Raw genomic sequence first — 14,559 nt, forward strand, 5'->3', positions numbered from 1 at the left:
AAGTTATAGTAGAAATCCCAATTATTTGCATAATTTATGTATAAAAATGCATTCGACCGCGAATTACACACATACATAGAGGTAAAACTAAAACAAAGACATATTTACAGTTACTGGTTTTGTATTCTCAATATTTTGTTTGTCTGTGACACCGTTCTTTTTTCTTTTTTTATGTAATGAGTTTGCCCTGCTTTCGGCAAAATAAAACATGAGCATTGAGTTTGAGTTTCGAAAAGCTCGGCTGAATTGGAACCGAATACGAGTGACTTCAGCTTCGGCTGCGAGCCGCGTAAGTTAAATGCTGAACAAGCTTAGGTTTTGTTTTTGCTTTAGTCTTCGAAGGAATTAAACTCAATGGATGAAAATAAAAAAGTGTTGTTGTCGGTTCTTGAAATATCTGTGTGAGTTTTGTTATCTGTGCCTACTTCCCTAGGAGCGCATCCGTGTTTGTCAACTTACCAAGGTGTGAACGAGTTCCAGAAGAGACTGTACGTTGGAATTTTCATAATTCACGATTGAAGTGTTTTGATTTTTCGGCAGCGATTATTCATTTTATTTTATTTTATTTTATATTTGCGATATTTGATTGTATTTTAGTGATTGTATGTTTTAGATATTTTGATTTCATGATTTTACGTTTTGTGCCGGGCAGCCGTAAAGCGACAAAGGGTACACAGACATGTACACAATAAAAGACAGGACACAAATCGAAAACAAAAAAGAGACAAAGAGACAAAATATAGATATTTGTTATATTAATTTTTTTTGCTTTTTTATTGTTTTTGTAAAATTATTTTCTTCAGTTCCCTACACAGTGTAGAGGCGTAGGTAACTTCGCCCATACAGCAAACTGTTGAAAACTCCATGAGTTTCCGGGCAATCCAACAAATATCGAAACAAAAACATAAATTCAAAACACTCAAATACTTTCAACGAAACGAAAGGAAACGAAACGTTTAACTGAAAATGTACATTTGACAAATACACACAAGGACACTGACAGACTGTCGCATTGGCACCCGATTCCTCCGCCCCGGTCGACTTCTCGGCCAGCAGGGCTTTCAATACCTAATTGACTGGTTAGTATAATGTTATTAGTTATATAAAAGAAACTGAACTGAAACACTGAACCAAACAGAACAACTTATCACTTGGACACGCACATTTGAAGAACGAATACGAACATAAGCGAGATAATAACAGTAAACATACAGGAGCGTTAAACGTGAAATCAAAAACGAAATCGAAGTCAAAATCAAAATCAAAATGAAAATCGATAACCAAACCAAAGCAAATGTATGCTGTTCTAAAATGCCTTAATTGCACTTCAAAGCCGCTATAAATCTTCAAATGGACAAATGTTTGCATTTTCATTTTGTGTGTCCACTTTTCGATTTCCAGCTGACAGTTCGATATGGCGATTTGCGTTAATTTTTAGTCGTGGACTGAGTGCCGGCTTTACTGGATTTCAAATGCCGGTTGCTGGTTTCTCTCGCAAACACACGCCATCGGAGTGATTTATGATCGGATTTTCGTACTTAAATAGCTTGCAGGTGTAAGAAATATGTTTGTATGTACCACATCTATATTTAGGTTATATGAAAATGAAGTCAAAACAAAAGAAACAACAACAAAAAAGTACACTTTTACAAAATCAGGCCGAGCTTTGTGCAGCCCTCTAATACAATATTTTCGGACCCCTTGAGATACTTAGGAAACATAAGAGTATAAATGAAGAATTAGCAATACACAAATGCATGGAAATCTAGATTTGTGACTGGTTGCCAAGAGAAAAGTACTAAAATAAGTAATTAATTAAGGGTAACAACACAAAACATTCGAACGGAAGAGAAAGGCAAACAAAAATTAAATTGCCTACTTCTTTTCTCAAATTCGAGAAACATCCTTTCGCAGTTTCTTCGTCGTAGCTATGCAACATTGTTTTTGTTTCTGTTTTCAGAAACAGATATTCGTAAAAGCGCAAGAAGAAACTTCGGTAAAACCACTTTTCTCAGAATGTTCAGATTACTCCTAACACGTGCACTAGGTGTATGAAAATGAGAGATAAACATGAATCGAGGTCTATCGCGCACATATAGTATAACATGGAGCTCCAGATGCACCCTACAATACAGTTGAGTTGAAATTGAAACAACTGAACTTACTTATACTCCACGAAGTACTACTACTTTCACTTGAAGTCGTACAAATATTTAAACAGCTAACATTTTTGTATTATGGATGCGAAAAAGTACTAAGATGAGCGTTAGCTTCGATTTAATTTACAACTTCTTTTTAACGCGCACTCGTCAGGGGCGCTTGATACCTGGAATCACCTTAAAGTTACAAGCACCATATGAGGGAATGTTCGCACGAAAGTGTGCGAATATAGTTGTGACCCTTGTCTCGAGTTTAAACGACTTCATTTACCAATTTTTGTTAATAATTATTCAACTGGAAGCACCCTGTATAACAAGTGCAAGTAATTATTGTCCATTATTGACATTGTGGACAACCGAAATAAAGTTGTAAATAGTTACAACTCAACTTAAATTTGTTTAACAGCTTTATTGGTAATAACACTGTAAAACTTCAAAGTAAATTGGAGTTGAATTCTAAACAAATCAAAAATTACAGAATTTAGATTCGATTGGAAATTTAATTTGGAATAAGACATCGTAAAGACATCTCTCCGCTCGTTTGAGATACGAGAGATCACAAAATAATCTCTTATAGGCCGAATTCGGTATATCTGCTTGGTGCATATAATTTTCCTCGTAGCAGACCTAACAAAACGTTTTGAAACCGAAAAAAGTAAAGAATGAACATTTTAAATAATATTAATAAACGACAACAAAGTTCGAAATTTACAAACGTTTGCATTCATCAATACAATTTCAATCAACTTAAATATTACGCTTCCTTACATCCATTCTCCATTGGGCTCGCGATAACCAAATCATAACGAAGAAAGTTGATTGTCAACCCTCTCCATTGCTGAATCTCCGTTAGCAATCCTCTGAAAGCTCTAAAACATAGCTTACAAAGAAATTTAAATCAGTGGTCTGCTAACAGCCAGCCGATAGTTTTCTCATAATCCGTTTGGCAGTGTCTTAAAGCGAGCCCACGTTCATTTGACCAGCGGAGATTCTGCACTGGTCACGCTAAGAGAACTGTACTTACATATTTTCTCGCATATCAGCTTATGGTTCAGAATAGTCGTATATGTTTTTGTTTTTACCCATAAGACACTATAAGACCCATGTTGCCCGAGCGGTTATTCTATTTTTTGCTTTTTTATTTGTATTTTTTTCATTATGAGGTTATGTTTTCGAGACGTTTTACAGGGTAAGACGAACACAAGGAGGTTAAACACTAGACAACACACATACTCAATGAAGTGCTATCATTATTTCGCTTTGGATTTATTTTCATTTTTCCTTTTATGAATTAAAAACACAAAAGAGAATAGATAATAACAAAATAAGATAAGAAATAAAGGCTACACAAAATTAAGTTCGAAAAAACTATTCGTGATTGAAATTGGTAACCCTACATTAGGCAAGAAAAGAAAAAGCTCAAATAAAAGCTTACATTTACTGTTATTACATTGATTGTTTTAATTTTTGAAACATGTAGCTTTTCGATACTAATATCCAAACTAAAGAACAAGCAACCAAACAGCTCAAATGAACCAACTGATAATATCAAATTAGTGAAAAGCAAAAGACGAAAAGAACACGCTTATGAAAGAAACAGAAACACTCGCTTTCACTGGATAATAACGAAAACCATTTTGGACGAAAATATCTTTCCATTTTTTTCATATTTCCAACGCATAAAATGATAGACTCATTGAGGGGAGTTGGTGGAGGATTTGGAGGATGTGATCTGGGGTTTTGAATATTTTTTAATTAAATGTGTTTCAAATAAAACGGAAAATATTTGCAAAACAGCCTTTTTAATTACTTTTTAAAGCATAATCTCAAGGCCACTTCGCAGAATCAAAACTTACTTGACCGATAATCAAAACAAGTAAAACCAATACTGATACAGAACATGTAATTCAAATAGAAATATGTAATTTTCATTCTTTCGAATTCGATTTGAGCTTTTTCTCTTCCTTGCACCTAGGTCCTTATTTTATACGCATATGCTTAATATCCGCAACTTAATGGCTATAATATTTCTAGGCCTCTGATTGCAATTCTCTATAAAGTAACGGTTTTTAACATACATATGTTGCAATGTTATTTATAATGAGAAAATTCAGGCTTATTATTTATTTTGAATGAGGCCCTGCCTAAGACGTTCTCAAGCGAGTAAAAGCTCTAGAGGCTAGATATTTGGATATTGGGATCATGTGTATGTGTGTGTAAACTGTAGTACTCACTTTTCGCTGTATTCGTCCATGTGGGCGTAGGACTGCACCGAGTTCTCTTCAATCAGAAACTTGACTCGTTGATAGAAGGACGCGGTGACAGAGGGTGGTTGCTTGCGCAGCAGAACCTCTACAGGGTCGTTGGAGGAGAGGCACATGATGTGCTCCGCACAGGCGGGATGCGAGCAACACTCGCTGTCCGAACAATCAGTCATACCATCTGCAACGAGATAAATCAACAGCATTGAGCAAGAGCTGCGAAGAGATGGCAAGAGTAACGAGCAAAGCGGAAGTGCCGATCAATCAGCCTGATTGACACTCACAACAATGGCTGCCGCAGCTTAACGGCAGCGGATAAAGGAGGGCAACTGAAAACGCATTAATAGGGACTAATGAGCCGTACTTTTAGGGGTCGGCTGCCGCAGCAATATATCATCTCATCCATACAGGCAAGACTGCAAATTAGCATAAGCCCTTGGCTGCTTATTTGCCCAGCAGCTCTGTTTTTGTGGCATGCGAACCAATTTTTAACACGCCAGCTCAACCCTTTCCTGAGCGGTGTGCACGCCTCTTAAAATCATAAACAAATGAGTGTTTACGTCCAATCAGCACAAACTTCAATCTGCTCATCTTGCGCCGGGGGAACACGCCGGTCGACAGGCCTGCCTTCGGCTGGAGTGGTTCACAGTGCCTGATAATGTCTTCCGCTTTCTTCTCGATTTCATTTTTTTTTGAAGAGTGCGCACTCCAGGACGTCTAGTGGTACAAACATTGAAACACTCTCGAGTGGCGCTCGAGCTGTTTCGTTTTGTCGTTTCATTTTTCATCCTTTCATTTTATATTTATTTATTTTCCATTCCTCTACTCTCTTCTCAACTCCTTCTTCTGCCCGTTCATCTGCCCATCGACCCATCCAGTCACTCATTCGCACTGCGACAGTCGGCTAGAGTGACGACAGCAGGAACATGAACGCAGCAACAAAATGTAAATGCTAAGTAGCTGTACGCTTTTAAGTTGATTTCAATATCCGTTTATTTCCTTCTTTTCTGGTCTGCTGCCGCGCTCGCTGGTTTTCGCATCCAGCAGTCGGTCGCCTTCAAAGGTGGGGCTCGTAATGTTCTATGACACTTCAGGCGCACTTCCTTCCTTCCTCTTACAACATTACTCTCGCTCTCACACAATTTCTCTTACCTTTGTGGATGGCTGTTGCTGTTGTTGTTGTTGAACTAAACGAATTGTTTATAATCAAACTGCATTGACAATCCGAGGAAGCAAACATAAGCCCTGATGCAGATTTACTCCGCATTCGAGTATTTATCCTGGTGATTGCGAGTATGTGAGCATTTTGGTTCAATTGTCACCTTCCTTATTGTTAGGCAAGTGTTGCACGAGCTGTTTCTTCTGTCTTCAATTGGATTAGTAGCGGAAGTGCACTTCCGGTGGAGAAACACATATGTTTCAATGAGGCTTTCAAGGATTTTTGATCCAGTCTTAACGCAAATGGAGCAATGAGGGATTTCGCGCCAAAGCAAAAATAGGCGAGTGCTGTGATCTTGGTGCTCTTTTAGAAAGTAGTCGCCAGTATTATCGCACAAACCGGTAATATTTATAATCGCAATGAACAACAGTTTCTTCTCAGTAGGAAGGTGATCGCTAAGGCATTTAGGTATTGACAATAGTTGCGTACCAGCGTGTTTGACCCATTATACACCCTTTTATTTCTCGTCCAAACCTTTTTCCTGTTCATTTTCAAGGAAAATTGAAGCGTCTTTTTCAATTGTCCGACAACGCAGGCTGTTGTTGCCGTCCTATACGAGGTAGTGAAAAGTTGGTCCATTATATTTCCATTATTCCGCGGCGTAAGTCGCACGCATAATGCACCCAGTGCTGCACAGGCAAGTGGGAGAGGGAAATATGCAAAGGTGTACACCACCTAATGTTTATGCAGTCTACTTCTATCAGCTAGAAGCGCTCATGAGCTTCATTTCTTCAAGCGCTTCCGTTTACATACTTCGTTTCTTTTGATATTTTATTGCTTTGTTATTGCTGCAATGCGCCATTTACCTGTGAGTGAGGCGAACTGGGCGCATGTCCGCTTCCTCTTACCATCTGTTAGCCAACGGAACTCCATTACTGAATACGCATATTAATATGAATGTGTGTCGCTAGTTTTTCAACACAAAAGATGTGGCTTAATTGAGATATTTTAAATGGCAGGTCTGGCTTGTACTTCATTAGCTTCATAAGTACTTTGTGGTCTTTATGTGAACTTATTCATTTACCTTTGCTTATTTACATGGATATGTTTATCTAGAAGTGCTTCACTTACCGCCGTCATTGTCTATGTTGTCCTTGCAATTCATTTCCAGCGCGATGGAGCAATCGGAGCCAGCCCACCCCTCAATGCATTCGCAGCGGTATTCGCCGTTTTCCAGCGTGCACTGTCCGTGCCTCGAGCAGCCGTTCTCGCATCCAGCTGGAAAGAGAATCAACCAAAAAAGCGCATTAAAGTTTGTGTCCGTCTCCGAGTATGCATCGAAGTATTCAAAACCATAACAATAGTTTTTTACAACATTCCATTGATTTACAACAAATATATAATATCATTCGACACTCACACACACTGTACCAAACATACTCCCATGTTGGCCCCCTCTACACAATCCTTTCCCCTAGTGCGCTCCAAATGTACGGTGAAAAGCCAATTTTATTTGAATAACAGGAAGTTTTCTTCTTCGGAAAATAAGTTCACTTAACTGTCAATTACAGTCCACTCCATTCGGTTGTTCCCCCTTCTTCCTCTCTATGCGTTTGCCCATGCAATAAAATATCTGACGTGAATTTCACTCCCTCAACCAGAACTGAACTCAAATCGAATTTGAACTTTGCAGACATACAGACAGCGTACGATTCCGTCAAATGCCGCAGCGACTTGACTCCCACAGTCTTCCGCCGAAGTGGTGTCATTCAAGTTTATGAAACAAAATAAGGAGTAAACAACAAAGTGTAAAAGGCACGACGGGCAACCTAAAGAAAGGCGATGCTTCATACAGTCGAACGACACATAAAAAACAACAAAGGGGAACATGGGAGAGGAGGCCATGCCACAGTGCCAAAGTGGTTGCAGTTACCATCAGAGAATGTTAAAAAAATCACACACAGCAGGGCCGATAACGTGCCGCGAATCCTTTGAGGTGAAAATACCTCTAGAATTCTCAAAGGGGAAATAGGTGAATTTCAACAGCGACGCTGAGTACGAGTATTTGCAAAATTAGCCTGATATGGGTGATAAATGTTTAAAGCCCTTTCGCGAAAGCTAATAGACGAGTCACAGCTGGAAATGCAGAGGGCGGGTGAAAAATTAATGAAATTGTGGGAGAAGCTTCAAATTTTCGCAGTAAAAGAATTAGAGTAAAGAAACCTAGAGCCAAAGCAAAATCAATTTAAGATCAATAAATGTGTACATATTACACGCACAACATGCACACACACACACATATACAAACGGTATTTACCACTCAGCTGCCGCTAACAGCTTTCGACCTCGCGCGGTGCTGTCGTGTCTCCGCTGAGTTTCACTTTATGCTTGCAGTGACATTTACGACGCAGATAAGAACAGCGAAAACAACAGGGAGTTTGGAATGAGCCAGCTTTTTGCTTACATTTTGACAGTCACGACAGGATATTAGATAGTGACAAAAAGGCTGCCGGCCGCCATCTTGAAGTTACGCCAACAGCGATGTCACCAGGGGCAGCGAAGTTATCAAAGTTGTAGTCTGCTGCAGACCAAATTCGCCGAAGCCTTTGTAGGTATGATGCCGGGTAGTGGCGCCTCGAGGAAGGGCATCCTTAGTGAAGCTAAACTATTGCTGCACCTTACCTCTTCCTGACTGTGGCAAAGGGGGTGGTTCAGTGGGTTCATGGGTGTTTTTATTAATAAAACCCGTGTTTTTGCCTACCTTTTTCCAAATGAATTTCTGAGCTTGCCATCACGTGATTTTTTGTCGGTTGTCACTTTTTTGGAAAAAGTCAAAGTAAAAGCAAAATAGAAAGAGTCAAGCAATTCAACTTCGTTGCAGGGGAGCTTTCGGGAAGTTATTAAGTGCTTTGCAAACGCGGCGGTTTCGCGGCCACTCACACAAGTGCCTACCTGCATGCATAAAGTGTATGGTCTCGGGTGTTCAGGTCGGCTGTTGATGGCTGAAAGTTGATTGTTTCTGCGCACATCATCGATATGTTGACGTACTGCGTTTTTGCCTTTCTGCTGCTCTGCGCCGTGTACATCGCCGTCTTTGTTGCCTACGACATTCTGTTCTGGATGTACCGCTGGTTGCGACGCCGAATACGCTTCACACAAGAGCCGCAACCGCCGCCCAATGCACCACATGCTTTCAATCTGGCCGAGTAGTGGCCGACGGCGTTGCAAATCCTAAAACTTGGCGAAGAACCCTTACAAAGGGAACAGCAAATAATTGAATGAATTCCCGTCTAGAAAAGTCTAAAACCTAGGGAAAGGGATAATTGCTTCCGCGTTAGAACGTGCAGTACTCGCTGCTTTCAGCACTGTTCGCAAGCACCGGCACAAGTCCATCAATTGCAGGAAAAATTAACCACTTTGAAGACTCTTCACAGTTTTACCAACAACTATTTCTGGCAGATTTTCATTATGCCTACTATATCTGCGCACTATATACATATATATATATATATATATATATATATGAATATATGGAAACACTTTGAACTTATGTTAAAGTAGTCTAAGTTGATTTAAAATTGAAAGCTACGAAGAAGAGGTATTCTAACCGACTTATTTGGGACCCAAAAGTGACTTTAATCCTAACATTTGCATAATAAAAGCGATACGAATGAGATAAAGGGTCAAAGTTAACATCTAAGCCTAAGTCGACTTAAGTCGCTTTAACATATTGTATATATATTATAATGTATACACATTTCATTGTCAGAAATTAATTAAATTAAAAACTTATAACCAATTCACCATTACGCAACTTTAGTCTCAATTCCAAAGATATGAACTCTTTATAAGCAGAGGCTAAACTGTGCTGTTTACCTCTATTTTATCCCATTTTGTAGGTCCCGCTTCTAAGGTAAGTATTAAGTATTTATGAAAAGAGATCATTAAGTTGTCCAGAACAATTAAAATTATCCGCTGTAAATTAAGTGACTGAATCCGCTTTAAACTATGGTCCACAATCGCCGAACTGTGTCGAGAATATCCGTGACAATTTTCACTATTAAGAAGTGCATTTTTTGTGAATAATCGAAAACTGAACACCAAGACGTTCGTCCTTCTAGGCTACCTGTGCACTTTGGCAGTTTCGTGTGATGGCAGAAGCTTTCGCTTCCGCCTGCCGCTTCTGGTGATAAAGGCCACTAAATGGGCAGTAAAATCCTTTGTAAGGGACATTGTGCTACGGTCCATCGATTATGATTACAGACCTTTTGTTATTTCGTCCGACCACAATACATTCACACATTAACGAGCACAAAGGCGCTCACACCCGCAAATGAAAACGCAGAATTAATAGAACGGAAATGTTTTCCACTTCCTTGGCATTCGTTGGCGCCGGCGCGTGTACTTATACGCGTAGCTGTGTGTGTGAGCCGGCGAAAATCCCATGGGTGGGGCGTTACAAGGTGCGTTTTATTGTACTAAATTTGGCTTAATTGGCGTTAATTAACGCTTGGCTTCATAACGGGCACTCGGCGTTTGTGTGCCCTGCCACATAGTATTTCGCTAGTTGTTTCCTTTCAATTTAAGCAGCGGAAATGGCAGACCGCAACGACAACTCCCGCCGATAATTAACCATTACTCGCCACCGCCAGTTCACCACGACTCGAGTGCAGTCCAACTGCAGTCGTGCGGCTGGTTATAGTCGTAATTTGAAGCTCAGCAATTGCGCAATAAATGCACACCCACACCCCTCCAAGCTTATAGTTCCACCGACTTCCATTCACTCAAATAGGGATCACTACAAAGTGGGTTCAATACTTACGGAGCGTGCAGTGGCGTCCATTCCAGCCCTGCGAGCACACGCAGGTGCCATTTTTGCACTGTCCGTGTTCCGAGCATCTGGCGTCGCAAGGTAGCTGATCGCAGAGGTTGCCAGTCCAGCCGGGATTACAGCGGCACTTGCTCGACTCACAGACGCCGTTGGGACCGCAGTCCAAACTGCAGACAGCTGCAAAGATACGAGTACAAAATAGACATTAATATTATTTGTAAAGAAAGTAAGATATATCAATAAGAGTAAGCACGAATCCAAAGATTAAATCCAATCACGCAGCAAGACAAATCAGAAATGCTTTACTTGGGGCTCGTAAAAGAATTGAACAAGTATAAATCGCATTTGCTCATATTCACATTCACGAGCATCCAAATTCTCCATGAAGTCAGAGTGGAGTCTGAGTTACTAACTAAACTCGACGACAGTCCGCCAGATGTGACCGTTTGCCGGTGGCGTTCAATAAGCTTGTGAGTTTTGTTTCGATTTTTACAGTTTTTCGGCGTGTAGCCCTATCAGCGGATGCACTTCACCCATTTCACGCACACACCTCAGCCCTCATCTCAGAGTGGTTTGGAAAGCAACTGCGCTTTGTTCTAAATGATAAATGATGGCGCGCAGGAAAGCAGACTGGAGGAGTTCGCAAAATGAAGCTGAACTGTGAGTAAAGTGAAATTGATAGACTTTGTCGCTGCATTCACCGTGGCTGTGGAGCGCCTCAAGATGATACATATCTATACATTCATGCAAAATGTATGTGTGCTGGCTTTAATAAACCATCAACTTCGTATCGATCGAAACACATGTTTGGACTGCACATCTTTCTGGCACAATGGTTCGTCGTAGGGTGGTCCTAAATTTTGCAAATTTTTTTTTGTGTCTGCATAAATGTGCATATACATATATGTTTGTATATCCAATCTGCTAGTCTTGAATTTCATATCAGTCTGTTCAATGGTGAATCGAGCAGGCAATATCAAGTGCGAAATCACAAAGGCCTCAATAAGTCGTGCGTAATAAGCAAAGGTGGAAATGAGGGGTTTGGTGCTGGTGATTGTCGTGCAGTAAGTACAGTGTTTATTAAGGCTAATCCTTTCGGGAACATTTCTGCTTCTGCTTACATTTAGCCGATGGCAACTATACACCACTTCTAAAGAACTCTGATGCGCGAGTTTTGCAAATGCCTCCCTCCGCCTCTCTTGTACATCGGAAGGACATTAACCCGTGCGGTTGCTGCAACTATGCAAATCCATTCGGTTATGCAAACGCCGGGTAACCAATTGCATACATCGCTTTTCATTGTATCCACTAGTCTCTGTCTCGCAGACTTTTAGCGCAGTCACGTCGCCTACTCACTCATTGCTTTTGCTATTCACGCCACAGCACACGTCCCGTTAAACCCAAGCAATTGCGAATTCTGGCAGCCACATATTTACTTTGCGTATGCCGATGAGTTGCTGATGCAGCACGTGAGCCCGACTCGAAGCAGCATGGAGCCAGGGGCTGAGAGTAGACGCCGAGCTCGACGAGCTCGCCATGGCAATAGATATCGCGGGCCTGGGCTGCGCATATTGCAAGTACTTTGCGATGAGTTGCTGACTACAAATGATAAGGAAGCCATTTAGACAGTCTGGCTGACAGCCAAAGAGATGGGCTGCTACAACTACTTAGCCAGGTGTGGCGCTTGCAGTTGTGAGGGGGTTTGTTATTGAGGTGACAAAACTCCTGAAAGCAAGCAAATGGAGTTGCCATATTAAAATGATCACCCCTAATAATATAAGAAAGCTTTGATGATGACACATAGTCTTTGCTGTGGCATTTGTGGTAAAAAATATGGCGAAGTGAACCAAGAGACGGGCTTTAAGCGATAGAGATAACAATAATAGAAGTGTTTATGAGTCTTTATTTGACTGCCTTATACGTTTTTTCTTAAGAAGCTAACTGAGGATATCTTCTTCTTGCCTTCAGCCTCAAAATACTTAACAAAATAATACTTGTAAAAACTATCCATGCTGAAGTCAAAGTATAGACCTGAGGCAATATTTTTAAAGGAATAAATTTTCGATCCCTGCTACTTGCAAGGCGGACAGACCGTAATTTGTCATTCTGTGAAGTTTTACACTCCGAAAGAGCTCCGACAATCACAAGGAAGAAATGGGTAAATCCGTTCAAACGACCTGTTTAGCAATCCAATTGAAATTGGAGCTTTTTTATTTACAACGCGTACAAAAGCTCACCTCATCCGTGTAGTGCCCACACGGTGCTGACTTCGCAAAGGCTAGTGGATGTATTCAATTCAGAAATGAGGTCAAGGATATCATTCTTTGCGGCAGCCTCCACTGCACTGTTAACTCAGCGATGAACACCTGTACATTTACTTTCGGGCATCTGATACAATTTTCGAATTATACACAGCGACAGCTGAGGCACAACGGGAGCGCAGAGTTTGCTGGCCGCCCACAACGCTGTATGAGTCGGAGCTCTTCGGGTGAGCTTTGCATGTGTGTGTGAGCGACCACTTAATCATTCTTCCTACATGGACTCCATTGAAATCGATGATATTGAACAAATATTAAAAAGGTAAGACAACTTTAGCACAATAGCTGGCCTTGCTGCTGGCCTTGAGTGGAGGGTGTATAGTTGAGTACCAGTACGGAAACGCCTTTGCAATTGAATATTGTAAAGAACTTTCGCTTGGCACTGATTTTTCTGTATTGCAGCGCTGCCATACCGGTCTCTTCAGGTCTTCGCTGATGGGTGCCATTGAGTTTTAATGAGAGTTCCAAGTGTGAAAAAACAGATTAATCCTCCCGTTAGAAAGAAGTGGAATAGCGCGCAATGTGTTCGCCTTTGAAGCGCTTTTAAAACCATTAAACATCGAATGTTTCACAAGGTGTCGCACACTCATTGAACTAACGGCAGGCGAATGTGGGATGGAAAAGTGTGCGCAATATAAAATAGGTGTTTATAATATTTCGGTTTATGAGCGCCTTTTCAATAATACAGTTAGGGACATGTCTACTTGGTTCAGCCTAAACTGTCATTTGCTAATAAATTTTATTTAAATTCTAAATTATTACGGAAACGCTGCAAGTATTCATGCTATTTATCATTTATTTGTTGCATGTGCAACATTGGCAATCAAAACCGATTCAATTAGGTTGTTATTGTTGTATCAGGTTGCCGCATTGCTGGGCGAGCCCAAAGAGTCGCTGAAAGATACTCAGATTAGATATTAGAGTCAGGTAGTTAAACTGATGTATGTGGGGACATGTAAATAGGCCAGGGCTTATTTGTCCATGGCAAATTGTTTGGGTATTTACTTTACTTCGGAGAAATCGCTGGAGCGTAAATTGAATCAGAATTCCATAAATTAAACTTTTGATTATTAAATATGCATGCAAGTAAGGAAGGACTGCTCGGCTCATTCAATATTTATGTGTCGAATGGGATATTACTCATGCGCACCGGTATACAAATGCAATTCTGCCGTGCGAAGCAAATCGCCCTGAGACGAGGGCGTCTTTTGTCGTGTACATTCGCCACTACCTTCGACGAAGACAATTTGAGTGGGTTGGTAGAAGTTGCATCGCATTAAGCTATTAATTCTGTTGTTATTCACTTGATGTGTGCCTTTGTGAGCATGCAAGTGATGTTGAGCGACAGTTGTCAATTCGTGCAGAGCGTCCTGTTGAAGTGTCTTCTCACATAGTTACAAGGAGACTAGCACTTCCACATCGAAGTCAGAACACACGTGTGTATATATGTTTTATGTGTAGGCAAGATAGCATGGAAGAAATCAAACTTCTAAATTCACCACAACCCCACAGCCTCTCTGAAGAACCGAACCGGCCTTCGGTTGTATAATGCCAAAATACCAATCCGCATTCGGATTTTGCATGAGAAAGAGTTGCTCAGCCCAATCCAAAACTATTCCCTAACGGGTTTCCACCTGCAATTCTCTATGTACGCAATTATTTTACTTGTAGGTCAGTTGCATTTGTGTTTATTTTCGCCTGATTGTTTTTAAATGTATTATTAGTTTTGCATTTTCTTTGATTCACCAATGTTTGTTCGAGCCGCTCGTTGAAGAACAAAGCGAGTTTCATTCACACACAACTCTCCAATACACACACATGCAATATTCAA

General features: G+C 40.6%; 1 protein-coding gene across 4 annotated transcripts in view; it reads right to left on the bottom strand.

The window, feature by feature from the left end:
• LOC120774914 (teneurin-a) overlaps nt 1-14,559 on the bottom strand; it is a 226,763-nt gene that overhangs the window by 45,095 nt on the left and 167,109 nt on the right. For 2 of the 4 annotated variants that reach the window (XM_040104787.1, XM_040104789.1), the window contains 4 exons: nt 10,402-10,587; nt 6,711-6,857; nt 4,394-4,601; nt 460-486 (listed from right to left, as the gene is read on the bottom strand). In XM_040104787.1, the coding sequence (XP_039960721.1) occupies nt 460-486; nt 4,394-4,601; nt 6,711-6,857; nt 10,402-10,587 (568 nt within the window). The remainder of the gene's footprint in view (nt 1-459; nt 487-4,393; nt 4,602-6,710; nt 6,858-10,401; nt 10,588-14,559) is intronic. The other 2 variants (XM_040104788.1, XM_040104790.1) reach the window with 1 other exon arrangement.

This window comes from Bactrocera tryoni, chromosome 4 (genome assembly GCF_016617805.1).
Source record: "Bactrocera tryoni isolate S06 chromosome 4, CSIRO_BtryS06_freeze2, whole genome shotgun sequence".
In the NCBI taxonomy this organism is placed as follows: Eukaryota; Metazoa; Arthropoda; class Insecta; order Diptera; family Tephritidae; genus Bactrocera; species Bactrocera tryoni.